Raw genomic sequence first — 26,565 nt, forward strand, 5'->3', positions numbered from 1 at the left:
TCTGAATTTCTAAATAGCTTCCTACTGGTCTTCCTGCTTCCACATGTTCCCACTCACAATGTCTTCCCAACATGACAGCCAGTGTCATCCTTTTACAACATGAATCAGGTTGCTCATCTGTTCAAAACCCTTCCATGGCACCCATTTCTCTCAGAATAAGTTTACAATGTCCAACATAATCTGACCCCACTTTGTTGTATCCCCTCTTTGTTTCTTCATTGACCTACTCTCTGCTCAGGGCATGCTGGGCTCCTTGCCAGGCCCCAACAAGCCAGGGGCATCCCATCTTGTGCTGTTGTAAGGACTATTTCTTCTGCCCAGAATGATCATCTCCCAGGTATCTGCTTGAGCAACTCCCCCTGTCTTTCAAATCTGCTCAAATCTGTCTTCTCAAAGAAGCCTTCAGTGACCACTTTATTTAAATGTGCAACACCCACCACCACCACCACCACCACTCTGCCATCACCGGCACCTCCTCTCCCTTTTATTCTGCTCTACTTTCTGTTTTTCAAAGCATGTATTACTTTCTCTTTTTAGGTCATTTACTTCTTTTTTAAATGTGTCATTCAGTGTTGGCCCCTCCCATTAGAATGTAAGCTCCATGAAGGCAGGGGCTTTGACTATTTTGCTCAATCATGTTCTTGAGTTCTAAGCACCTGAGAACAATGCCTGGCATATAGTTGGTGCTCAATACATAGTTTTTGAATGAATGACTTATGTAGAGGACTAATGAAATTAATTTTGTGTATTAAAAAATATAGTTCTCTCTCTTTGAAAGAGAAAAGTATATCCATTAAGCCCAGACTCATCAGGCTGCACTGTTCAATAGTTATCCATAATTCAATAAAATCTCTTCTCAGGTTTCTTGACAGTAGTAGGATTTTTTGGAGAATTTCTCAAAAGTAATAGTTGTGATCATGTTTAACAACTAATTCCTGCAGAGGGTAGGGAAGAACCAAGGAGAATTTAATTGCCAGTTCCATTGCATTTGTAGTAGGAAGTGTTGGAATAGATTTTTAAAAGTTGGAGGTTTTAAATCTCCATTCTAGAAGGCACTCCAAGATAGTTCCCAGACAAATAATTTGAAACAATAAATGACTTAGAAATCAATTTCAATATCACAAAAATGACAGCCTCCCTTTTTTTCCACACAGGGGGACGGTTCCTCCTCATTCTTGTCGGAAACTTGCCATGAGGATCCCTCTGTTTCCCCCAACTTTACTCCCCCCAACCCTCAAGCTCTCAAGTGGTGACCACCATCCTTCCGGCCAGGTAGGACTGGATGGGAGGGGTCGCTATTGAGAGAAGGGTGGCATGTGGCCATTTTGTTTATAGGCATCATGGACTTGCTCCTTTGTTCTTCACCCTTGCTTTCTCTACATTCCCATCTTTTTCCTGCTGTAGTTCCCAGCCACACTCGTGATACTCTCCTCATCTTTACCCACCTTCCTCTGGTATTTATTTCTTCATCATTGTTCTCTCTCTTCCTGACATAAATTCCATTCTTCCATATTGTCTTCTTCCCATTTCTTCTTTTTCTTTCTCTATTTGCAAAATTGGCTTCTTTTTTTACCTTGATCTTTCTCTTTTACACTGACACTATTTCCACTGTGAGACATTTTTTAAGTTACTACTTCTCCCAGCACTGGTTTCCTGGTCTTATTATCTTAAAATCCAATGGGATTAAATTAACTTTCAGGGGGTCTTCTTGCCCCACTCCACTCAATTTACCACACCCCTCCTTTTAAATATCTAGCAAAAGTCATTGTATTCCTACATGGTATTTTGAGTTAAAGGGATATCTCAAGATTTTCTGATTCTCTACAATCAAGAGCTCTTATAAATACCTCACTAGTAGGGATGCTTGGGCCAGTGGCTGCTGGTTAGAGCAAATTGAAGCTGGGAAATTATAGAGGACCTTCAACTTGCTAAAGGAGACACATCATGAAATCTATTGTATTCCTCTTGCTAATAAGAAAAACCAGCCTATGCCATTCTAATGGGTGTGCATTTCAGGGAGAAAAGAGGCATTGCAGTGATTATAAAGAAAGCAAACTTCTATTCTGATGTATTGAAAATAAAGTTTTACAGTTGAGGCTTACAATGTTTTTGTCTTCGAGCACTTGCTGATGTGTGAAGCAGTCAGTTTAGAAACATGTTGAAGAACTAGTGAAAACAACTTTACTGAGAAAGTGGTGTAAGTTCTTCCTTTTCATCTATATCACTTGTCATTCACAGTGATGTTCAAACTCAGTGCTTTTCAAACTTTAATGAGTATATGAATTCCCTGGAGATCTTATGAAAATGCAGATCTGATTCAGGAGGTCAGCATAGGACTTGAGATCTGCATTTCTGTCTTGCTTTCTTTCTTTTCTATTCTTTTCTTTTCTTTTTTTTTCTTTTCTTTTCTTTTTTTTTTTTTGAGTTTTACTGCCACATTTCCATGGACCACATTTGATGAGCAGGGATCTAATATATTCCTATCTTCTTGCTGGAAAGAGAAGCTTTACGCTGCCATTATGGTATTTTATTGTATTTTAATTTTTTTGGCCTAATCATGAGCCTGATGCTTTGATAGCATCACTTTAATTTTCTACTTCTGACTGTGACACTAGTAAGAAAGGCAGAGAATGTCATTTGAGAGTAAAGCCATAGCCTGGCTATGAATTCTGTCCATGTCTTCCCAAAGGTGAAGATCTTGTTCCCATGGTGACCTTGTGATAAAGCCCACGTCGGAAGTTGGGGTGGAGGAGGGGCAAGTAATATTGATCATTCTAGGAAGTCATCAGGGAGACCTTGAAAATGTCTTCTTCATTTGGCGATAAATGTTTAAGCTATCTCTTAAATCATCAATTATAAGCATCAGTAGATTTTTGTTGTTGTTCCACTTGTCACTGTCCTAGCAGTTTTGAGAGTTATTGTGAAATATTTAATATCACAGGTAGAATATTTAATTCTCTCAGAGGAGATAAATAACAGTGGAGCTCAGAACACATGACTTGGGTTTTGTTTTTCAAAACAAATGCAACAGGGAAGTAAATGTTACATTTCTGTCCCGTGTTCTATCAGGCTTGTGATAGCTGGTTCCCAACTTGGATTCCCTTCAGGATGTCAACTGAGATTCCTGCTTAGCAAAAATATTTCATTTCCAAAGCGATAGATATTCCCACAATACCTGGACATTAAAAAAATCTTTAATCACACACTTAGTTTGGTCCCTTTAGCTTCCCAAATATACAAGGCAACATAAATATAAACCAATTTCACACTTTCCATGAAAAAAATAGGCCTCATTGCAAAAACAGAAAAAATATAACAGTATTTTGTCTTTGAAAAAGAACAAAAAGTTCTTTCCTAGCAGTATCTGTAAAGTAAATTTTGTACCAAGTTTAATATTTCCTTAAATGTTTCTTCCTCACCTTAAACATCTCCATTGATAGACTAGAATTGAAAACAAAATGAATGAATAAAAAGCCATTGCACATTTGCCAGAAAAGAATGATTTTTGTACTATAAGATTGATTCCAAGAATACTCATTACATTAATACTTAAAATTTCACATTTTTAAATTTGTGAATACAAGCCTCATTGATGGTAAATATATTCCTTGTTATCAGATAGAGATTGATAAGTGAAGCTGAACAGGTTACCCATACTTTTAAAACCCTGGTAACTTCTATTTTTTTAATAAATACAAATAATTGTACAGCAAAATTAAAAACAAATAAAAAAGCATCTCTGCACATTTTATGTATGTATGAACCTTCATGTAAAAAGCTATAGAATGACCAATTTCTAAAAATACTGATGACATATTATTAGAAAACTATAAATTTATGCCAGGCATTTATTAAGTTTCTGCTTTATTCTAGGCTATGCCAATTTCAATAGGAGGCACAAAAGAGCCATAAACACAGTTCCTACATGCTTTAAAATAATAAAGAGCAAGTGAAGGCCATAGAAGGGCATTATTTATTTATTTTTGCTGACACTTAAATAATAAAAACAATAACAACTAGCATTTATTTAGCACTTACTATGTTGACAAGCACCTTCAAAGTACATCACCTGTATTATCTTCTTATTTCCACCATTGTGCAGTTGAGGAAATTAAGGTTCAAAAAGGTTAATGAACTTTGTACTAAGGTCAGACAAGAATTACCAAACCCATGGGGTCCCTTGGGGACCCCATGTATTGTGTCCGACAGCTTTCTCAGCAAATATCTGAAGCCATGATTTTATAATGTATGTGTCAGGGATGTAATATCTCTATCTCACCTTTCTTGGACAGGCCAGCACTAAGGGTACACTCTGTGCCTCAGTATACTCATCTGTAAAATGGAGAGAACACCAGCCTCTCTGTTGAATGAAGCAGATCACTCAGAGTGATTAGAAAGGATAAACACAGTCCTATATACCAAATGCTGTTTCATTTTCTGGTGGCATACCCCAGCCTCCACAAGATCACAATTATATCTTGAGAGAAATCCGGCCCTCAAACCTGTCACAACAGCAAGAAGAATTAAACATCATAGGTAGGACGTTCAAGTTTTTCAAAATCACTTGTTTTTAACAGCTGTCTTGGAGAACATCTCCCAGGACTAGATGTTAGAAAACCTGCAGCCCTGTGAAAATAAGACTCACCTCCAGGAACCACTTCTGGCAGCAGCTCCTATAATTGAGAGGCAGGCGGCTGTTTTTTGTGTTCATCACATCCAGCAGCAAAGCAATGCCAAGCAGAGGGGAAGGCTCTGAGACATGGTGTGGCCTGCACGAGTGGCGTAAAAGGATTTTGACACCACCTTCTCAGTTCATGTTTGCTCTAAAGCATTGGGACTGAGGACAGACACCCTCAGCTCCTCCCAACCTTGACTTTCCTCCTCCCTCCCTCATTCTCTACTCCCATGCCATCTAGCTTATATTGTTGGTGCTGACTTCGAACCAAAAGCTAAATGGGTTTGCTTCCCTTGAGCTCTTCTTATTTCTCTCCACACTCATTCCTCTTAACTCCTTCTCTTCCCCCAGCCCTCGAACGGCATCCTTGTTAACTAAAACCCGCTTCTCCCACTGGAAAGCTGTGGCTGAGTTTATGAGAAAGGAGTTAGGTTACACATTGGATTTTGCACCACGGTCTATTTTTATTTGTTAAGCCATTGTTTTTATGGTTTTCATTTATTCATTTAAATAAAATCTACTCAACTCTAGGACTTACCCCTGAGGTTACTAGGAAATCTAAAAGAATATATTGGAAGAGATACATCTCCTTTTAAATTGTATTAAATCTGTTATACCACAGAGGGCCTTCTCCAGAGCATGTGACAGATGACCCTATTCTCCTTTTGCTTTGAAGTTAGAGTGATGGGAAATGCTTTGAGCCAAATTATGAAAGATTTAAGCAAGAAACGAAGAAAAGTTTCTAAAAGTAAGAATATCTAAATACAGTCTAAATGGCTCTCTATATCTGCAAGTTCTGCATCCGCGGATTCAACTTGGTGCAGATGGAAAACATTCGGGGGGAAAAATAAATGTTAATATTGTTGCAGACGTGTATTATGTAGTTTAGCCTACCAGGATGTGTCTGTATTGAAGATGTACAGACTTTTTCTTGTTATTATTTGCTAAACAATATAGCATAACAACTATTTACATAGCATTTACATTGTATTAGATATGAGTAGTCTAGAGATGATTTAGCGGATATGGGAGGATGTACGTAGGTTATATGCAAATACTACATCATTTTATGTAAGGGGCTTGAGCATCCACGGAGATTTCAGTATCTTGCGGGTGGTGGGGAAGGGGATAGGGAGTTCTGGAACCAGTCCCCAGGGAATACTGAGAGATGACTGTAGTTTTACAAAGGTTATTGTATGTCTCTTTGAAGATCTTTAAATGTGGTCACCAAGAGGCTGGCTGTAAGTAGAGTTGTGTACAACTAAATGACCTTTTTATGATCTCCTCAGAGTCCATGAAGAATACGATTAATTAAACTCAGAAGTTTGCCACTAAAATAATAGGTATGAGATCCAGAGAATTCAAGGTGTTGGAGGACTCATTAAATAGGGTTGCATAAATACCATGCTAAAAGATTTAATGAGTCCATAGGGTCACTTATAGAACAACAGAGCAGAGATGACCTAGAAAAATAAATTAGAATCGATATTGTGCTTCTGAATTAACAGCTATAGATTGCTATATTAACACCTGAGAGATGAAGTCTATAATTATATCTTAATAATGGATGTGGGTGTTCTCATCCCAGGGAAAATGAAAATTGCTCACTTTATTTTTTTTTACTTGTCCATAATAAAAATAAATTTTATATGCATTTATTTCTGTGGTCTCCAGGAACCATGACTGTTTTCAATAGCTACAACTAAGTAAACAGTATTAATTTTTTTCTCTTATTAATTCAACTAATACTTATCGAATGCCTACTGTGTAGCAGGCACTAGGCTAAGTGCTTAGAAAATAAAACTGCAAAAAGATGTACCCTGCCCCCTCTATCTCAAATTGCTGACAGCTCCGTCCAATAGAACTTTCTGCAGTGATGGAATGATCTGTTGTTGACTGTCTAATGCAGTAGCCACTAGCACCAGTGATTATTTAGTATTTGAAATGTGGCTAATGTGACTAAGGAACTGAATTTTTAATTTTATATACTTAAATTTTATTTAAGTGTAAATACCCACATGTAACTAGTGGCTAACATATCGGCAGCACAGGTAAATATCATGCTGAACCTTAATTTCTCATGTGTAATCTGAAGGATTTGTGTTGGGACAAAACAGTATGATCATCATTGTAATAGAGCTGTTTACAGGGGAGCTGTTTACTTACTTGGGGTAACCACCCAGAGCTTCCCAGAGGTGGTAACCCTTGACCTATAGGATTAAGTAGAAGTTTATCAAGCATAGGAGCAGATAGGAAGGAATTTCTCATGACACTGTGATAAAGCCTGAGGTCCGAGTAGCATGTTACTGCTATGGAATTGCATGTGATTTCATTATTTACATGTTGTATTAATAGCCTTGGGCTGCCATAACAAAATATCTCAGACAGTGGCCTAAATAACAGAAAATTATTTTCTCACAGTTCTGCGGGCTGAAGTCCAAGATCAAGGTGCCAGTGGGACTGATTTCTGTGAGGCCTCTCTCCTCGGATTGCAGGTGGTGCTTTCTTGCTGAGTCCTCATGTGGCCTTTGATCTGCATTCCTGCAAAGAGATAGAGAACTCTGGTGTCTCTCCTTTTCCTTATTAAAACGCCAGTTATGTTAGAGATGGGCCCCACTCTATGACCTCATTTAACACTAATTTCCTCCTTAAAGACCCCATCTCTAAATGCAGTCACATATGTTGGGGCTTCAACATAATGAATTTTGAGGGGACACTGTTCAGTCCATGAAACATGTCTTTCAATAAGCAAATATCTTTTTCTCTGTTGTCACTTGTTTTTGTTTTTGTTTTTCCTGAGAGGAGATACATATCTCACGCTCAGTTCACACAAATTGACAGAAAACTATCATCAATTGATCGAACATCTGATGATTTTAATCACTGCTTTTGATTTACCTGTTGACAGATAACAGAGTTTTAGAAAATTAACAATTTTTTATAAAAATCCTAAAGAAAATGAAAAGTGTCCACCTCTCAAAACTCAAATGTAATTAAATATTGTTTAAACACATTTTACTATTAATTTTTCATTGCTCTTTGAGGACAAACCAATGGTGAGTCGTCATGCTACCTGGTCATACTACCTTACAGGAACTCATTTTTTAATCTTTCAGGGATTCTGTGAGCCAGTTGTTAAACACAGTCATTATTTAAAAAGTAAATTATATCAACTTTACAATTAAATCAGTTATATTAACAACAAAGATAACAAATACCCCCAACTCACCACTTGCTAATTATTTAAGACATTTCACTCTTGTCTGGGCTCTCGATGTCGTCTATCGCATCTGTATAGTCACCAAAATGAAGCGCTACCGGGCACCTCTTCCTAACTCTGGTCAAGATAAGCACTTTGGTAGCTTGAAGTTGGCCATAGTGGAAGTATTTACACCGCAGAAATCAACAAACACTATAAATGAGGTAATTTTTTTTTCCTTAGGAGGACCACCTATTAAATATTTACCAGCACTCCACTGGCACAAACCTTACTGTTTTACTGCATAGGGTTTTCCCAGGATTTATGCAGACTTCCTGTTGCAGTTATTGGAGTTGAAAACATCGTTTCCCATCCTTCATAAACAAAACAAAACTTTCTGCTGAAAAATAATTTATTATCTTTTGAAAACCTTTTTTTAAATTTGTTTCCTCTACCAGAAAGGTGCAGTGCTGCCTTGCTGACCTATGGACTGTCAGGCCCTGCATATAAAATACTTTGGGGGCAACAGAAAAATCCCCTAAAACATAAATCTGCCATTGATAACATTCTTCTAACCTACTCAGCAATTTCTACCTGAAAATTGCCTCAGTTGTAATATTATATCCCTCCCATTGCTAATACTAACACTTGCCTCATTTGTTTTAACAAGGTCACTTTTTTCCCCTACTAAAAGTTTTAAGTGACAATAAATGAAATAGAATAGAAAATTGCTGGGGTAAATACCAGTTTTCAGATTAAGTTGTTTTTTGTTTTTTGTTTTTTTCTGTAGGAAACATTTCTCTCCAATGTTTCCCTTTTATACCATTTCCAAACAAGCAGTCTTTACTCTGTCTCCAGGTGTAGTTTACATGAGAGAGAGAGAGAGAGAGAGAGAGAGAGAGAATCATGGACCTAGATTGAATTTAAGCATATCATGGATAAAAAGCTTGGAATACAGAGGGAGAAAGAGAAAAAATTCCAGGAGTTAGGTTCAGATAACTCTTAATTTTAAGAGGTCTGGTGGAGGAGAAAAAGCCTGAAAATGACAGGAAGGGGACAAGCTGTGAGGTGGGAGGAAAACCAAGAATGCCAGAGAAACCAACAGGAAAAAAGGCATCGACATGAAGTGAGTGACTCATAGTGTCTACAGTGAGGTGTCCTTTGACTTTACAGAAAGGTGTCCTTTGACTTTAGTAACCAGGAGGTCATTGGTGCCCTCAGTATTAAGGAGGGGTCACTGTGAAGGTGGGAGTGGAAGCCAGATAAGAATGGGATGAACAGGAGGCAAGAATAGGAGACAGTTCATCCACACTTGAAGGGAAGCAGAAATCTGGAATAACAATGGGGAATGTAGGGAATAAGGGGAAACCTATTTGAGAAGAAATTAATTAGTACTTCTAATTTATGGTCCAGTCTAGTTTATCATGAGATTACTATATAAAACGATTGCCACGGAAGAATAGAGAAAAATAAATCTCACCTATTAATGGTTGGCAGAGTTGTATTTTCCCATGATGAATCAATATTCATTGGAAGAACAATTCTTAATGAGTGTGCAGCATAAACTATCAACAACAATAAAGAGTTTCCCTAGACCCCGTCTAAATGTTAGGTTGTTTTCTCTTGATATTTAGTACAATAACGATAATACTCATACAATTTACATTATATCTTTAGAACTAATCCACAAACAAAATCTGCATGGTTGCTGCACTAAAGCATCTGCAGATCAAGAGGCTTCCACATTTACCATTCTGTAATTAGAAGTCACTCTGCCTTGTGCAGTAGTGAAACTATTTTCACATAATAAACTGATATATTTTCTTTTCCCTTGAAGTATCCTCTTTCCTCTCTTCCCCACCCCCCAGGCTGAGTCACAACTCGGGAAGGGAAGGGAAGGGAAGGGAAGGGAAGGGAAGGGAAGGGAAGGGAAGGGAAGGGAAGGGAAGGGAAGGGAAGGGAAGGGAAGAACACCTAACGGAGAAGATCTTCTTAACAAGGCAGAAAACTTGAAAACCAGAGATTTCAAGAGAGGAGGGATTTTTCCAAATTCCTTTAGCTTCTTTTACCACATAAGCCAGGCCTGAGTGGCTGGAACCTTATTATACACCCAGTGAAGACAGAACTCAGAATGTGACATAGAGGAAGAGGAAAGCCCACCTCTTCCAACCCTAGGAACTGTGGAAAGAAAAAGAGGAGAGAGAATAGAGCATGATGTGAGATTTGTATGTAACTCTTTGGTTTCTACTCTTCAGGCAAAAATCTGGAAGGGTCTGGATAGGGTTCATGGCTCCCCATATCGTGTGTGTCTTAGAAGGTACAGGAAAATTTCTATGCCCCAATGATGGGAAATGGTAGTGTTGAGGGGGCTGGTGGAAGCCTAAGAACAAGACAAAGAGGCTCCTTGTGGTAAAGTGGACAAAACCATGGGTTCAAGCAGTGCCTGCCAAATGGCCAGCAGCCACTAGTCCATGGAAAAATCTAGACCAGCCACTTCATGGCACAGACCTTTAAGGATATCGAGGGAAGCCTTATAGATCTGAGCCTGCCGCCTTCTCTTCTCCCACTTTGAAGAAACACTGAGTTATGTAATAGACTCACCCACCATTTTGGGAAGCTAAAAATGGGAAGGACATCTTTGAAAGACTGAGCTTTACCCAGAGACTGATTCATGTAAGAACCTTTTAAAATCAACCTTATGGGAATTGAGATTTTGAAGCAACTCTAAGGAAATTGTCTATTTCCTTTAATAATTAGAAAGGCTAGGACAGCTTCCCTTTTTGTCACTCGAAGTGTAGCTCCTACACCTCCAGGGAGGGGAGCTTGGAGAAGTATTTCTGCTGTGACTTAAACAACAACCATTTTGTGGGCAGGCAGCTCAGAGTTGTGGTTGGCAGTGCCAGCCACTCAGAGGCAAATGAAAGGGAATGGTTCACCTGGGAGTTTTCTAACCTGATTATAGGTTTCCTGGACACTGTGTCCTCTCCTGACCCAACACCTGCTGTGACAGAGAGATATTTGTAATGAGATGAATAACAAACAGCTTCATGAAGTTTGGGTCACATGGGAACAAAAGGCACAGTCACCTAGATGGAGCTAGCCTTTTCTTGTTTTCTCTTATTATTTTCTCTACCAAATTGAACTCTTGTCAAAAGCTCTGGCAAGATTTTTAGTCAAAGCCTTTAAACTCATATTTTTAGAAGAAATGTTTGCTGTTTCATAGCTGAAAATTATGCTCAATTCTGCAGAGCTATAACCAGAACTTTTTAAAAAAAATGTCTGTTTTATATGTAAAGGTTCTGGATACCCTTCTATTAAGATCAGCACTAAAATAAAATAGTCCTAATAGGCAAATTAACTAGACCGGCTCTTGACAACCACTTTTCTGGTGATATTTCGATAGAGTTAGCTTGTACATATATCCATAGGTGAATGTATGTCTCTGAGAGGTACATACAGGTTCAACTTTCCATGGGACCTGCAAGTCTTCTCTCTGTCCTGATATGACCATCAGAACTGGGGCTTAGCTGGGGATTTTAGAAATGATGGTTTCCTTTTCTTTGAACCTTGTGCCTAAATATATTGTTTGGCATGTTTGGTCAGTTTTATTATGATCATTTACGTTTCTAGAATCTTCCATATTTTAGTCTTACTGGCAAACTGAAATGTGAAAAAAGTTATTATGTGAGATTTTATGAGAGCCCAAGTTGGCAAGTTAAGACACCTAGGGTGGTCATCACTGCACTATACTCTGTCATGGTTTTGACCAGGATTCTGGCCTTTCAGAACATTCTATCTAAAGACTAAAGCTAATTTAGTTGGAAAACAGAGATCACATATTGAGAACTATTTATCACCTAGATTTCTTTCTTTTTTAAAAAAATTTATTGGGGTGACAATTGTTAGTGAAATTACATAGATTTCAGGTGTACAATTCTGTGTTACATCATCTATAAATCCCATTGTGTGTTCACCACCCAGAGTCAGTTCTCCTTCCATCACCATATATTTGATCCCCCTTACCCTCATCTCCCACCCCCCACCCCCTTACCCTCTGGTAACCACTAAACTATTGACTGTGTCTATGAGTTCTTGTTTCTCATTTGTTTGTCTTGTTATTTTGTTGTTTTTGGTTTATATACCACATGTCAGTGGAATCATAGGGTTCTCTGCTTTTTCTGTCTGACTTATTTCGCTTGCATTATACTCTCAAGATCCATCCATGTTGTCACAAATGTTCCTATATCATCTTTTCTTACCACCTTATAGTGCTCACTCATTTATCAAAGAATAGAATGGAAAATAGATTTTTTTTTAAAAATATCTTTTATCTCTTGAAATTGGAGGGCAGTAGAATTGAAAGTAGCACTCCATATGCCTGTCTGTCCATCCATTCATCCATTCATGATATGTATCTGCATTATATATATATATATATACATATTAATATATATACACATACATGTAAATTTATTTTTAAAAGCCTGTGTTGGTATTTAATAGCTTAATGTCAGTAAAACTGTATGCAATATAAGGAGGGAATGAGTATCCTGAATAGCCTCTTGTGCTCTTTGAATTTTGTATAATGTGCATTACCTTTGTCTTAAATTTGTCAATCCATTATTTTTTTGCAAAGCATGTAAATATTATTAAGCACATCCTTCTACTTTGACACCAGCAAACACATTCCCAACCAAGCACAACTCCCTGTGTCTTGATGCCCAGCTATATTAGCTATCCAGGTAACTTGTCCATTATTTTAAAAATTCAGTCCCTTTTGGTTTCAGATCACATGCTTCCCTTCTCTACAGTGTAGATGTCAGGTAAATGCAGTTTCTTCTCTATTACATTGTTCCAATCTTCTTTCCTCTGTTTCCTCTGTGTTCCTTCCTTTGTTTTTAGCTGCTATTCATTTACACACAGTTAAAAGGGGAGGGAAGCATCCTAATTGAAAAATTGATTATATAACCCTGAGGGCTTTGCTTTCATTACTTCCAGAGTCTAGGAATGGCATTTCCCCAGATTTATCCTCCCTTACTTAATAAAGGATTTTTCCACTGAACTTCTGACAACATTTTGTGTTCAGACTATGGTGCCATGCTCTGCTGTTTTCATTTTTTACACAAAAATATGTTTATGGCCATCGGCAAATGAAATTCATAATCATCCAAGGTGGGATAAAAGAGCTATTACTCACGTAAGCACACTAAGACAGAGAATTTTAGAAAATTACATAGACAATCAGAGATGCAAAGAGTTTAAAATAAGCCGAGGTGACACCTTTATTTAGCAAATATTGAAAGAAAAACAGAGAGATCTACCTACGTAGGCAATGGTAAGACTAGGCCACAAATTTAGTCTTCAGCCTTCTTACTTTCTTCTCCCAACCACTCTCTTATCCCAACCTAAGATATTCCGTCTTAGTGAATTACAGAGCAACAGAAAGAAAGAATTAAGACCTATAACTATTTGAATACTAAATATTATCTGCTGATAATTTAGACAATTGGAAACTTGCAGACAATAAAACAATTGAAAACTTATATAATTAAAAAGAATTTTATGAGGCACTGGATGTAAGTCAACAGTTTTCCTCTCACAGCAATAATAATCTCTCTCTCTCTCTCTCTCTCTCTCCACACACACAAACACAAACACACATAGGTATGTATATGAATATATGTAAAGCATATCTACACATAATTATGTATAATATAAAACAACAGAAACCATAAAATATGTAACACATATATAAACTATGTATACATATTCTTAAGAAATATTGTGTATTTCTGTGGGACAGATTCTTATAAGTGATATTTAAATGGTTTCTCATAAAATATTAGAGAAGAAAAAAAGCATCAATGAATACAAAATAGGAGATAACTGTGCATAGAAAATCAATATATAATTAGAAGACAGAAGGCAAATGGAACTGATTTTGCAGAAAAAAGAAGGGAGAACGCTAAGTGCCCAGAGCCCCAGACCCTAGCTAAGAGGGGCATCAGAAAGAGGAAACTGAGGGAAGTAAATTATCAAAGAAATATGATTAAAAAATCTTTTTCACAACTGAAGAGCATTAGTTGCCATAGTGAAACACCAGCCTGATTGCCCAGCAACAGGAAAGAATAGACCCACAGTAAAGCCCAAAGCTGAGAAATTTTAGAACACCAAAGACAAAGAGAAATTTCTAAATATATCCAGAAAGAAAACTACAGGTCACAAATTGAACTCAGAAAGTTATGTGGCTTCTCTACAGAAAATTTGGAAGTTTGAAGACAATGAAGCAAAGCCTTCAAAATTATAAAATGATTTAATGGAGAATTGTACATCCGCACTATCAATCACGAGAGTAGAACTCAAAAACATGTTAGATATGCAAAATACCATACTACCTATATATTTGTCTAAAATGCAAAACAAACTATGTTTCTGTCTGTTTGTGTACATAAATATGAGTGAGAATAAATAGACAAGTTCTGTATATCTAAAACAAACTTTTAAATTATTAGTTAACTTGAAGGAGGGGGCTGGGACCAGGGAGGTGGTCAAAGGGTGTTTTACAGCTAAATATATTGGTGTTTCCATGTGTTTCTTCAAATAAAGTATTTATATATTATCCAGATGATCAAAAATGTTCTGAATTTTAAAGTAAAAGATTCCATTACTGCTGTGTTAGTTTTAAACGGGAGATTGTTTGAAATTTTAAGTTTTTTTCTAACTGTTCATCTGGATACATTTCTTTTCAAGTGCCCTTTTTCTTTCTATTTCTAGCTTTAAAACATACAATTCAGGTTTAAACGAGCCATCATGATTCCTTGATATCATTGCATTTCTGATAATGAGCCCTTCAACCTTGATTGGCTTTTAATAAAATGACAGTGATTCTGAAGCAATCCTGAAGTCACCTGTTTCGCTCAGCCATATAAAAACCAACATCTGTTGCTGATATAATCTAGGATACAAAAGCATCAAAAAGCAAGCTGGAGATATGAGTTTCCAATAAAAACAAAAATTGTATAACTTTAAAAATATGTTTAAGTGCATCAGTGAATGGGAAAGAATTTAAGGAATGCTCAAAGGACAAGGTCCAAGTGAAAACAGGTATGCAGAGAGGTAGACAGAACACTAAAGTTGTCTTTCACCTTGAAAGTACCTGCCAATTTAACACTGAGCTTAGATTTTTCATGATGTGTGGGTGATGAGAGAACAGGAAATTATGCCAAAGTGAGGAGTCTAATAAGAGACCTCTACATAAACCTAATACCACAAAGGGCCACACAACCTTAGAATACACATGAATTTAAAAATGAGCCTCTATCAGGTTGGCCTGTTGGCTCAGTTTGTTAGAGCACATGCTCTTAGCAACAATGTTGTCGGTTCGATTCCCACATGGGATGGTGGGCTGCAGCCCAGCAACTAAAGACTGAAAACAGCCACTGGACTTGCAGCTGAGCTGCGTCCTCCACAGCTAGATTAAAGAACAACGACTTTACTTAAAGCTGATGGGTCCTGAAAAAAACACTGTTACCCAACAAAATTTTTAATACATAAACAAATCTCTCTCAAGGAATTACAAGAAAATCATTGGTCTCAAAACTTGGTGTTGAATAGAGGAAGAAAAAATTCTGGAGAATTTATCATCACAAGCTGTCCCTCACATGAGTGTGAAGCCTGACAAACTCAGGATTTAGTTTAAATGTGTCTCATCCTGGAAATCCTCTGGGCTTCTGGCATAATTAAATTGTCTGTACAGGAGACCATATTCAAACAGGCCTTAAGCTATTACTACAGCTAAAATTCCAATAAATATCAGCCCATCAAAGCAATTACAATGAATATAAAAAAGTCTATGAGTAAAAACCAGCAGAAACAAAAGACAGCAGAATGAGCCCTACAAAAAGTTAATATTTTGGAATTATGAGAAACAGAATGTCAAGTACTTTCAAGATTGACAATACGAATAAAAAGCAATTGATTTTAAAAAGTGATGACTTCATATTTGAAAATAAGTTTATTTTCTATAAATTAAAATATAATTACATTTATTAATAAAATTAAGTGCATCATCCCAGCAGTAGAGAATTAGTAAATTTAAAAAGAGATGTATAATATTACCCAGAATATAGCAGAATTTCAAAGAGATGGAAAATATGGTAGAGAGATTAATAGACATAAAGAATAGAGTGAAAAGAAGAGATGAAAGAGAATGAAAACAACAGAATATTTGAAGAGGTTATGTTTTAGAATTGATGAAAGACACAAATTCATAGACTTAGAAATCCCAAGCAAGATACATTTTAAACAAGTCCGTATCTAGATACATCATATTGAAATTTCAGAAGACCAAAGACAAAGCAAATATCTTAAAAGCAAGTAAAGAGAAATTACTTTTAGAGCAATGACAATTAGATTAAAAATTGATTTCTCAGCAGTAACAATAAAAGCAATAAAACAATGGGATAATATCTTTAATCTGCTGAAAAAATGTTTGCTAATCTAGAGTTTATACCCAGATAAAGTATCACTTAAGAGTGAAAGCAAAAAACAAAAACAAAAACAAAAACAAAACAAAACAAAACAAAACAAAAAAAACATTTTCAGCCCAGTCTGGAATAACATGAGATGGTGGTGGTAGGGGTTGCAGCAGGGATGAGTGAATGTTTGCAACCAGCAGACCTTCACTAAAGGAAATTATAAGTCAATATGCTAGTCAAAGGAAGTCTGGACACAGACCAAAGTAAACAGCAAATAGGTAGATAAATTCAAATGAGCACTAACTATATAAAATAATGATAATGTTTTATGGGGTTAAATTAGAACTAAAATATAAAACAATGCCATATCATTCAAGAAGAGATAATTGTGTTAAGGTATTTTAAGTCCTTATGCTGTTTAGCAAGAGGGTAAAGACAGAAAAAAATTGAAATGACTAATGCTACCATTAGAATGAAAAGAGTGTATAACTTCATTTTCAGAGGGAAAAATATGAGACTGGAAACAGTAATCCAAAAGAAAGTAAGAAAAAAAATAAGATGAAGAAAAGAATCCATTAGAATTAATAACTAAAACATATTTTAAAATATTCTACTTACAAATATCCAAGGTTGTCAGCTTTTTTTTAACTCAGAAATATGCCACTTAATAAAGACATGTCTGAAGTATAAGGGTTTAGAAAAGGAAAAGGAAAAAAATGGCACGTAAATAATAACCAGACAAACCTGCTCTTGCTATGTTCATATAAAATAAATGGATTTTAAGGCAAAAACAAAGAGGGCTGATATGTAATGATACAATGTTCAGTTCTCGAAGAGAGCATAACATTTTTAAACTTATATGTATATAATAATGTACTATTACAATATGTCAAGCTAAATATTGACAATATAGAATCTATCTCTCTGGTAAAATATACTCACACTTCTTTCAGTAATCAATACATCAAGTAGACCCCTCCAAAAAATATCACTGAGATATAGAAGATTTGGATAAGACAGTACAATTAAAAATTTTACTGCTGTGTATGTATATGTATGTTTGTACATATTTCTGTGTGTGTGTGTGTGTATAGCAAGACAAAAGCAAATCTAAGGAAAGCCTCATACCTGAAACATTCACATTAGACAAAAACTATTATTCCCTCTAATCCAAGAGAAAGAGAAAAAGTTATAACATTTAGATATTAAGCAAAAAAAATATAATTTGCGAATTATTTAATCTATGTTCAAAAGGATTTTCAATTAAATCATTTAACAAGAGTTTGACAAATTCACTAAATATGAAATCAATATACAAAAATCAATTGCATTTCTACAAATAACTTTAAAATGTACAGTATCATAGCAGATATACCAAATAATATTTTAGCAACATATATTGAAGACTATTGGAAAATGTATAACATTTCATTGAAAAAGATCAATGAAGGTCTATTATAATATGCTAGTGAATCAGAAGAGCCAATAGCATAAAGTTGAGTTCTTCCAAACTGATCTATAGATTAAATGCAATGCCCCCAAACCTTCCACATTTACAGAATTTGACAAGCTGATTCCACAAATTATATGGAAAAGTAAAGGCCTAGAAATTGATAAGACACTCCTGAAGTAGAACAGAGAGTAAAGACGTTGCATATCAAGAATCATGAAAATATAGTAATTAAGATATTGATGGAACATTGGCAAATTGGGCATTGGTACAAATAGATGGCTCATAAACAAATGCATACAAATGTGAAAACTTGATTTATAATAAAGTTGGCACTAGAAATCAATGGAGAAACTCAGGCTTTTTGATAAATGCTGCCAGGACTATTGATTATCAATACGAGGAAAAAAACAACAACAAATGAAATCCCTACCTCACACCATAGACAAAAATCAAGTCCAAGTGGTTTCAAGACTTAAATGTAAAATATAAAACTATAAATCTTTAGAAGATAATATAGAATACTTTTGCGAATTTAGGAAAGGGATGAATTTCTTTATCAATATAAAAAAAGCATAAAAGGAAATATGGATAATTTAATCTAGAAGTGCCACACACACAGAACTCAGCAAAAATTAGCATTTATAATATATATGTAGTTCCTGCCTATAAAATTCCTATTCCGTACTAAGAAAAAGATAAACAATAGAAACACAGATAGTGAATAACATAAATAGGCTCAACTTAATTAGTAATCAAGAAAATGCAAATTTAAACCATCAGATTGGCAAAAATTAAAGATGTGCATTCCGTAGGATCAGAAATTCCTTGCCAAGGTAGAAACTCCCTAGAGAAATTCTCATATCAGTGTATATCTGGAGACTTGTGCAAAAATGTTCATAGCAATACTCTTTATACTAGCAAAAAAAAAAAAAAAAAAGGAAATAATCCAGCTATACTCCAAGAGCACATGAAGAAATGTTAATGCATACCGACAGAAGGATATTGCACAGCAACTAAATAAATATGACAGCTACCCACAACAACCTGAGTAAAGATCAAACACATTATTTAGTGAAAAAACAACTGGCAGGAGAACATATACGGTGTGATTTCAATTCTGTACGTTTAAAGTCCTGCAAAGCAAGTAATATGTTGTTTAGGGATACAAGCATAGTAAACTATTATTTTTTTAAGTGTAGGAATGATAAACCAAAAAAATCAAGACTGTCATTTCCTGTGAGGAATCAAGAAGGAGATGGGATCAAGGAAAGGCACAGTGGGAACTTGAAACCTGGTGTTTTGTAAACTGATCAGTGGGTGTTTATTGCTTCAATGTTCTTTATATCTTATGAATGTTTTACTTCTTTTTATATCTACTCAGTATTTAAGAGACAGATTTTTTTTTTAATTTGAAGATAGGGAGTAGTCATAATGTACTGGTGCACTGATTATAATTTTGACAGAAGGTATATTTTCATATGTCAGCATCTTTTAACATTTTTCATTATGTTGAAATGATTCACCATAATTACATATAGAAAGTAGAAATTAAACTCATTCTGGTCAAATCACCAGCTTGCTGAAACCCTCTCCAGGCTTATTGGAGGTGTGGAGCAAAGTCCTACCTTCTCAACAGGCTTCTATATGGCCCTTGTGTCTTCTGCCTGCCACTTCGCACCTTATGCATCATGTTCCAGCTGTACCAGCTCTCTGGGCCCCCAAGCAGGTTTATGCCTTTGCTCTTTCTGCTGCTATACCACTATCCCTCCAGATTTCCCCATGGCTGCTTCCTGTTTCTTCAGTGTTCTGTTCAAATGTTATCTCCACACAGAGACCTTCTGACTGCAGAATAGGCTCTCACCTTTCTCTGATTTATGACTTTTCACTCTGAAAATATCCTATTCATGTTGTTATTTGTTTATTGCCTGTCTCATTTCCATACAGGGGCCACATCCCTTTGTTTATTATTGCCCCAAGCACCTGACATATAAATACTCAATTAAAATTTATGGAATGAATTAATATGTTATGCCTAAATATTTGGGCAATAGAAAGTTAGCATAGAGATATAACAGATAGATGATTGATAGATATAGATAAACAGATGATAGATAAATGATTGATAGATGATAGATAGATAGATAGATAGATAGATAGATAGATAGATAGATAGATATAGATTGACAGATTTTTTTCTTTTCTTTTGGGAAACAATAAAGTTCAAAGAGCCACTCACTTCATTCATACATTCAAATATTTATTGAGTATCTGTATGTGTTAGGCATTGTGCTAGATGCCAGAGGTACAGAGTAAATAGGAAGGTAGCCAGAAACCTCATACTGGCCTCCATTTGTTAGGAGCAAGGGCCAAAAAAGGTCAGAGTAAAACAAAGACCCAAGCAATTTGGAGGCCAATTTACGGCAGAGATAGTGGTAAGATTCTGGGCATTTCTCTTCACTAATACTATAATGATTCCTAAAGATAGTATGGGGATTAAAGGATTTGAATATCCGAGGTAAGAAGATCCTTAGGACACAAAGCAAATCATTTTATCAATGTGAGAATTTCCATTGGAAAACAAATTAAAGGCTGCAAAACCTGAGTCACTGGATCAGTTTCTTAAACAATGGTCCTACATCTCCCCCAACACTCCCTCAGAAATGGCATTGAAAACCCCATTGAAAAAATCCTTCTGAATATTAAGACTGATTGATGAAATGGTACTTTGACCTTTGTTCTGTTGCAATAAAATTATTAATAAGAAGTGAACTGGGAAGAACAGAGATGTCTCTATTATATTCCTTGATACAGTATTATATTAGCTTCCTAATCAATTAATGTACACTTTACCCAGTTTAATATCAAACTGAAATATAAATATTTGACTTGACATGTTTAAAGCCATATTGAACCAATTATGTCTTGATATGGGGGCACATACTCTAATCATATCTTTGTTTCTATAGGACACTGATTCAGTTCTTATCTTTTTTATTCATATGCTGTTTCTAATAGAGAACAGGCTTAAAGCAGCAAGACTTTTTACACAAGGATGCATTTAATCTCTACTGTCTCTTAACTCAGAAGGCCCTTCAGGATCTTGCACATTCTAAATACCCTGGGACACTTCTGACCATGTCACAAAGTCATCACAGTTGTCTGCTAGTGACATTTTGTACCTGAGGTGCCTAAATGTGCACTCCTTATTCTCAATGGCTTTTGTTCAGCACCTCACTGGATTGGCATTGACACCCACCACACATCCTGTCTCCCAGCCTTGGAATCAATTTAGCAACTTATCTCCTTGCTTGTTGGTACTGGTGAATCCAGCTTTCAGACTGCTGATGCCACATGTAAGGTAACTAACAAACCAAACTGCATTTTTTTTAACTCAAAGACTCAGTACTTTTATGTAGTATTAAACCACAGCTTGTTGGACCTGTAAGTAGGTCACACGTGGTGTTGACTGATCCAGCTTTGTCTTTACTATCTGGCTACATGAATCAATGTCAGATGTATGCAAATGTATCTCTACAAGGGAACCTTGGAATACAGACCCCAGGACAGTTACCTGTTCCCAGAAGAATGTTTTTAAGGTAAATTCAAAGACATCACAGCACAGGGTTAAATACCAGCTATATAATTTCACTATTATTTTCATTGGATGCTGGAGTCTGAATGGGCACTATCTCTGCTTCATTTATCTGAATTTTATTGCATCCCCAGAAATTAAGGGGGATTCAGGGATGGCAGGGAGTGGATGAGGAAGAATGTGTCATAGAAACTATAAGAGGCCTCCAGGACAAATAATAGTAATAATACTGAGACAATGAAGCTTGTGTATCCAACTGGCTACTAGATTGTCACATAGCCAACAGAATTGGTTCCCAACTTGGACTTTCAAGCTTTAGTGGTATAATAAGGATTAGGATTAATAATTATAATTATAAATGTTATTTATTTAAGGATAGCTTTGTTCCCAAAAAGACGGGACACAGATGACAATAGTGCGTGCAGAATAGAATGATGAAAATCCATAAAGAATAGTGGAGGAAATGAGATAAGGGGAAAATAAGAAAAGTAATTTGGAGGCAGGAAGGAGTAAATTAGTAAACCACACACAACACACACCCCATAATAGCCTGCATATTAGTGTTGGGCCACAGGTCCATAGGTCAAAACTAGCAGTAGAGAAGAAATAGCCTTAGAGTAGCCTAGATTTGCAAAGAAAGTTGGCGTTATATATTTTCCCATCCCCAGATGGCTCCACAAACTTACACTATCCCCAGATCCTTGTTGTTGAACTCATTTATCGATTCAAACATTTATTGAATGTATTCGTTGTGCCAGCACCGTACCATGTTCTGGGGAAACCCTGGTTTGTAAAAGCCGACATGGTCCCTGCTTGTGTGGTGCTTACAGAGAAGTGAGAGGGGTAGGCAATAAACAAATGATCACATAAGGGACATGTTGATACTAAGTGAAACACCTTCTCGGAAGGAAAGGAACATGGTTCCAAGAACTTATTACAGAAAAAACCCCAAATTGGTCTAGATAGATTTGGTATAGAAGAGGAAAGATCAGGCAGGACTTCTTACAGCAAGTAATGTTTCAACTAAGAGCTGAAGTTGAGTGGGAATTAACTCAGTAAATGATGTGGGGTCCAGTGGAGTGAGTAGGAGTGTAAGGATGGAGGACAACTTTTCTTGAGAGAGAAATTAGTACATGCAAAGGCCCTGTGACCTTAGAAATTGAAAGACCATGGTAGATAGGGCACAGAGAGCAAGGAAGAGAATATAAAATGAGGCTAGAAATGTAGACAAAAGTGAAACCCATACAGCCTTGGTTGCTACGTGAGCAATTTTGGTTTATATCCTAAAAAGACTTAACCCTGGGTGTAGGTAGTTATATGATGAGATATAGGTTTTGAAAAGATTTCTACTGATTGAAGTGGAGAACAATTGAAGGATGGAAAGAACAAGCAGGGTGCAAAAGATTAATTAGGGCTATTATATTACTGCAAGCAAGAGACATTGGCTCTGTGGACTTGGTGTGTGGCAATGGAAATGGAGAGAGGTAGAAGAATGTGAGAGGTAAGACATGGTGTTGGGTTGGCTGAGGGAAAGGGAATAGGCAAGGAATTACCTGGGTTTGTAGTTAGTGCAACTGAACAGACGTTGGCACCCATCACTGGCCTAAGGAATTGCAGAAGACAGACAAACTGGTAATGATGGGAGGGAGCCATGAGGGCAGGGATGGAAATGGCATGTCTTTGAGGCATCTAAGTAGATAAGTCATGTAGATGGTGTGCTATACCAATTGGAATTGAGACACAAGTCTTAGCTGAAGATAAAAGATTTGTGAATCTGTGTGTGTGTGTGTGTGTGTGTGTGTGTGTGTGTGTGTGTGTGTGTAAAGGAAGAAGGAAGACATGAGCATGAATGAGGTTCCCAAAGGACAGAATATAACAAGAGAAAGAAAAGGCGTCATATGGAGCCTTGAAAAGCTTCCAAGGAGCTCCTTGACCTGGCGTTATTCTGAACACAGCACTAAGATTGTAAGGACAAGTCTTTGTTTCATCATTAATTTACTCTTAGTTTTTGTTGTTGTTGTTGTTTTTTAGTTTTACCGAAGATGGACAACTATCACCCATCTCTCACTCTAGAATTTCCTTAGTTTACCCTTGATCTCCCCTGCCAGTGATGATAGAAGTTTCACCATAAATGGGCTTAATGAAGATTAAGAATACTTTATCATAGGGCTAGTTTTTAATGAATAGGACTTTATATGTGTGCTAAATGATGCTTGTCACCAAAACCTTGTAAGCATTAGTGATTTTATGCTTTTGTCTTTTACTGGCCAGTTACTCTGACCTTGATGTGTGAGATCAGCATGAAGTGCTGCTCTGAGATTTGATTTGAGATGACCTGAGGTACTCTCATTTATTTAAAAATGATCGCTTTGCCTATTTTAGAAGATGACATATCTTGGGTCAGGTTTGCAAGTTCATCATTGGAAACTATGTCTAAGGAAGTATAGGATTTTGTAACAGATAACTGAGGAAACCAATGAAAAAGTTTAAGTTTACATTATGTAATAATTTTCATTGCCCAATACTGTGTTTTAATAGTAGACTCTGAATAAGAGGGTAAGATTCTTATTGACAGGAATGTTTTTCTTTCCATGAGATTGCTCACTGAATGGAGGCATTCCAGTGAAGAGTTTCATTGTGTTCATGGGTGTGTTTATGCACATGTGCACTATGGATATTTGCATGTACTGTCTGTGTTTGCCTGTGTTTACTATGTTAACCAAGACATCAGCTCTGATCGTCACAGAAAGAGCACTAACTGTACAACTTATGCAGCAAGGGAAGGATTAATTAATTGTTTATTATAATGTAAGCAGAATTATTTAATTATTTGTTATAAATATTTTTATATATTTATATATTTATATATGTTTATATATGTTTATATGTTTATATGTTTATATATAAATATGTATATTTATTTATATAAATATATATTATATATTTATTATATATTTATATATTTAAAAATTTGTTATATATTTTTTCAGGTTAATATGAAAAGACTATGTCCAACATGGTATCCAATAGCTACAAGTGGTGACTCAAGTTTAAACTAATTAAAATTAAATACAATTAAAAACTAAGTTCTTTTGTCACACTATCCATGTTTCAATAGACCCATGTAACTATCTACAGTATTGGACAGTGCCAATAAACAACTTTTCCTCCATCACAGAAAGTTCTCTGAATGGCTCTGGGCTACAGCTGGAATCAAATCCAGGCTGCTGTCATTTTGCATAGCCCATGAGCTAAAAATGATTTTACATTTTGAAATGATTGAAAAAATCAAAATAAGAATGATATTTTAAGAAACATGAAAATCATTTGAAATTCAAATTTGAGTGTCCCTAAATAGTTGTATTGAACACAGCTATGCCCATTCCTTTATGTACTGCCTATGACTGTTTTCTCACTCCAATAGCTGAACTGAGTACCTGTGACAGAAACCCTGTACCCTGCAGTCTAAAATTTGCTCTTTACAGAAAAGTTTACTAATTCTTGAGCTAAAGGAGGAAAGGAAGCCATGTCACAAATCACATTAATGGAGACTAACTAGTCCAGGTGTTTTTGAAAAGGGAAATTAGAGAAAGAGAATGTGTCTCCAGAGCTCATGCCCTGATTGCTGTAGGATACCCTGCATTTTAGGATTTGATGGTGGAGTGAGGGGAAAATTTCCAAAAACACCAGGTAGCCTTCAGTGTCAATCCAAAGGGCTTCATCGAACCCTCAGCATTCCCAGTGTCTTTTTGTAATTTTTAAAGATACTGTCTAAAGCTCACTTCTCTCTATAATCCACTCCTCTCATCCACTGTCAAAGGGCAAATTAAGTTCTCTCAAAGATTTGACAATATGAAACAAGAAAACTCACTGACCCTCTTGACAACAATGCCAATTATCTTTTTAACATTTCAGGGGAATGGCTAAGACAATGAAAACTTATTTGCAGTGAGACCTGAGCTGACTCAGCATCAATCTGCTCTCATTATTATCATCTCTCTCCATCTCTTGAGAATGGGCTCACTAATAAGAATATGTCATCTCTTATTGGACCAGGCTTAAATACATGCAACAACATCAATTAAGTCATTCCCTACCAAAAATGCCACAAGGCTATTGAGAATTTCTGCAGGACTAGGATTGTATCTTCTATACCTATGAATTGATCAGTGCCATGACAAAGTACCCTAGGGAGCCTAGCCAACCCATTTGATGATGTTGATGGACAAGATTGTACTGGGGGGAAAGAATATTACCAAGAATTGCAATTCTTCTTTACACCTCTAATTCCTCAGCATTGGCCTTAAGCCTAACTAATTTCAAAGGTGTAAATCATCCAGAAAAGGCTGTGACCAAATGGACTGCTGTCCAACTTTTTTTGGACGTGGCTTAGGTTCAGACACAAATGCAAGTCCCCACCTCGGTAGTGTGTGTCCAGGGATCTCCCCATGTCAGTTCCACTCATTGCCTGCTAGGCGGTGATTCAGATTAACACCATGGTGCAACAAAAAGAACATGAGCACTTATCCTTCCTGTCTCTAAGATTTCTAAGCCTGATCCCTGCACACCTACTTTAGTTTGTACTGTCTTTCTTCACATCCTTAAGCAAACATGTTTTTAGAGTGTTCTGTAGGCAAATTTGAGGAAATTTAATTGGTTTGGTATAGAATGCCATGTTGATGCATGCCTGGAAGGAGTCATTGGATCAATACTTTCATAGTAAGACAGTTAAAAATCAACCATTTTGATATTTAGATTTCTCATGGACACATGTGTCATTTAATTCAATTTATTATAATAGTAAACACTGGGAGGGAAGGACAAACTATTCAGGAATATATAAACCATTCAGTTTTAAGCAAGAAAGAAAAGAAGGAAGGGAGAGAGGGAGGGAGGGAGGGAGGAAGGAAAGAAGGGAAGAAGGGAAGGAAGGAAGGAAGGAAGGAAGGAAGGAAGGAAGGAAGGAAGGAAGGAAGGAAGGAAGGAAGGAAGGAAGGAAAGAAAGAGAAGAAAGAAAGGAAATAAAGAAAGAAAAGAGAAACTTAGAGTAAAAAGTTGCATTACTGAAAAAGTTTTTAAATTATTATTAAGATCCTTGAAGCACACAGAGCAGTTATGGAAATGCTAGATGTTTTTTTGCCACATAGATTATCTAATGCCAGATGGATG

The 26,565-nt window shown here is 36.3% G+C and overlaps 1 protein-coding gene across 5 annotated transcripts in view; it reads left to right on the top strand.

Moving 5' to 3' along the window:
• PLCB1 (phospholipase C beta 1) overlaps positions 1-26,565 on the top strand; it is a 675,558-nt gene that overhangs the window by 604,894 nt on the left and 44,099 nt on the right. For 2 of the 5 annotated variants that reach the window (XM_081034743.1, XM_081034742.1), the window contains one exon: positions 1,155-1,272. The exons of 2 other annotated variants lie outside the window; for them this stretch is intronic. In XM_081034743.1, coding sequence (XP_080890869.1) covers positions 1,155-1,253 — 99 coding nt within the window. In that variant the 3' untranslated portion in view covers positions 1,254-1,272. Of the gene's footprint in view, positions 1-1,154; positions 1,273-7,096; positions 8,099-26,565 lie in introns of those variants that run through there. One more of the 5 variants, XM_081034744.1, reaches the window with a different exon arrangement.

Source organism: Rhinolophus hipposideros, assembly GCF_964194185.1.
Source record: "Rhinolophus hipposideros genome assembly, chromosome: 22".
Taxonomy (NCBI): domain Eukaryota; kingdom Metazoa; phylum Chordata; class Mammalia; order Chiroptera; family Rhinolophidae; genus Rhinolophus; species Rhinolophus hipposideros.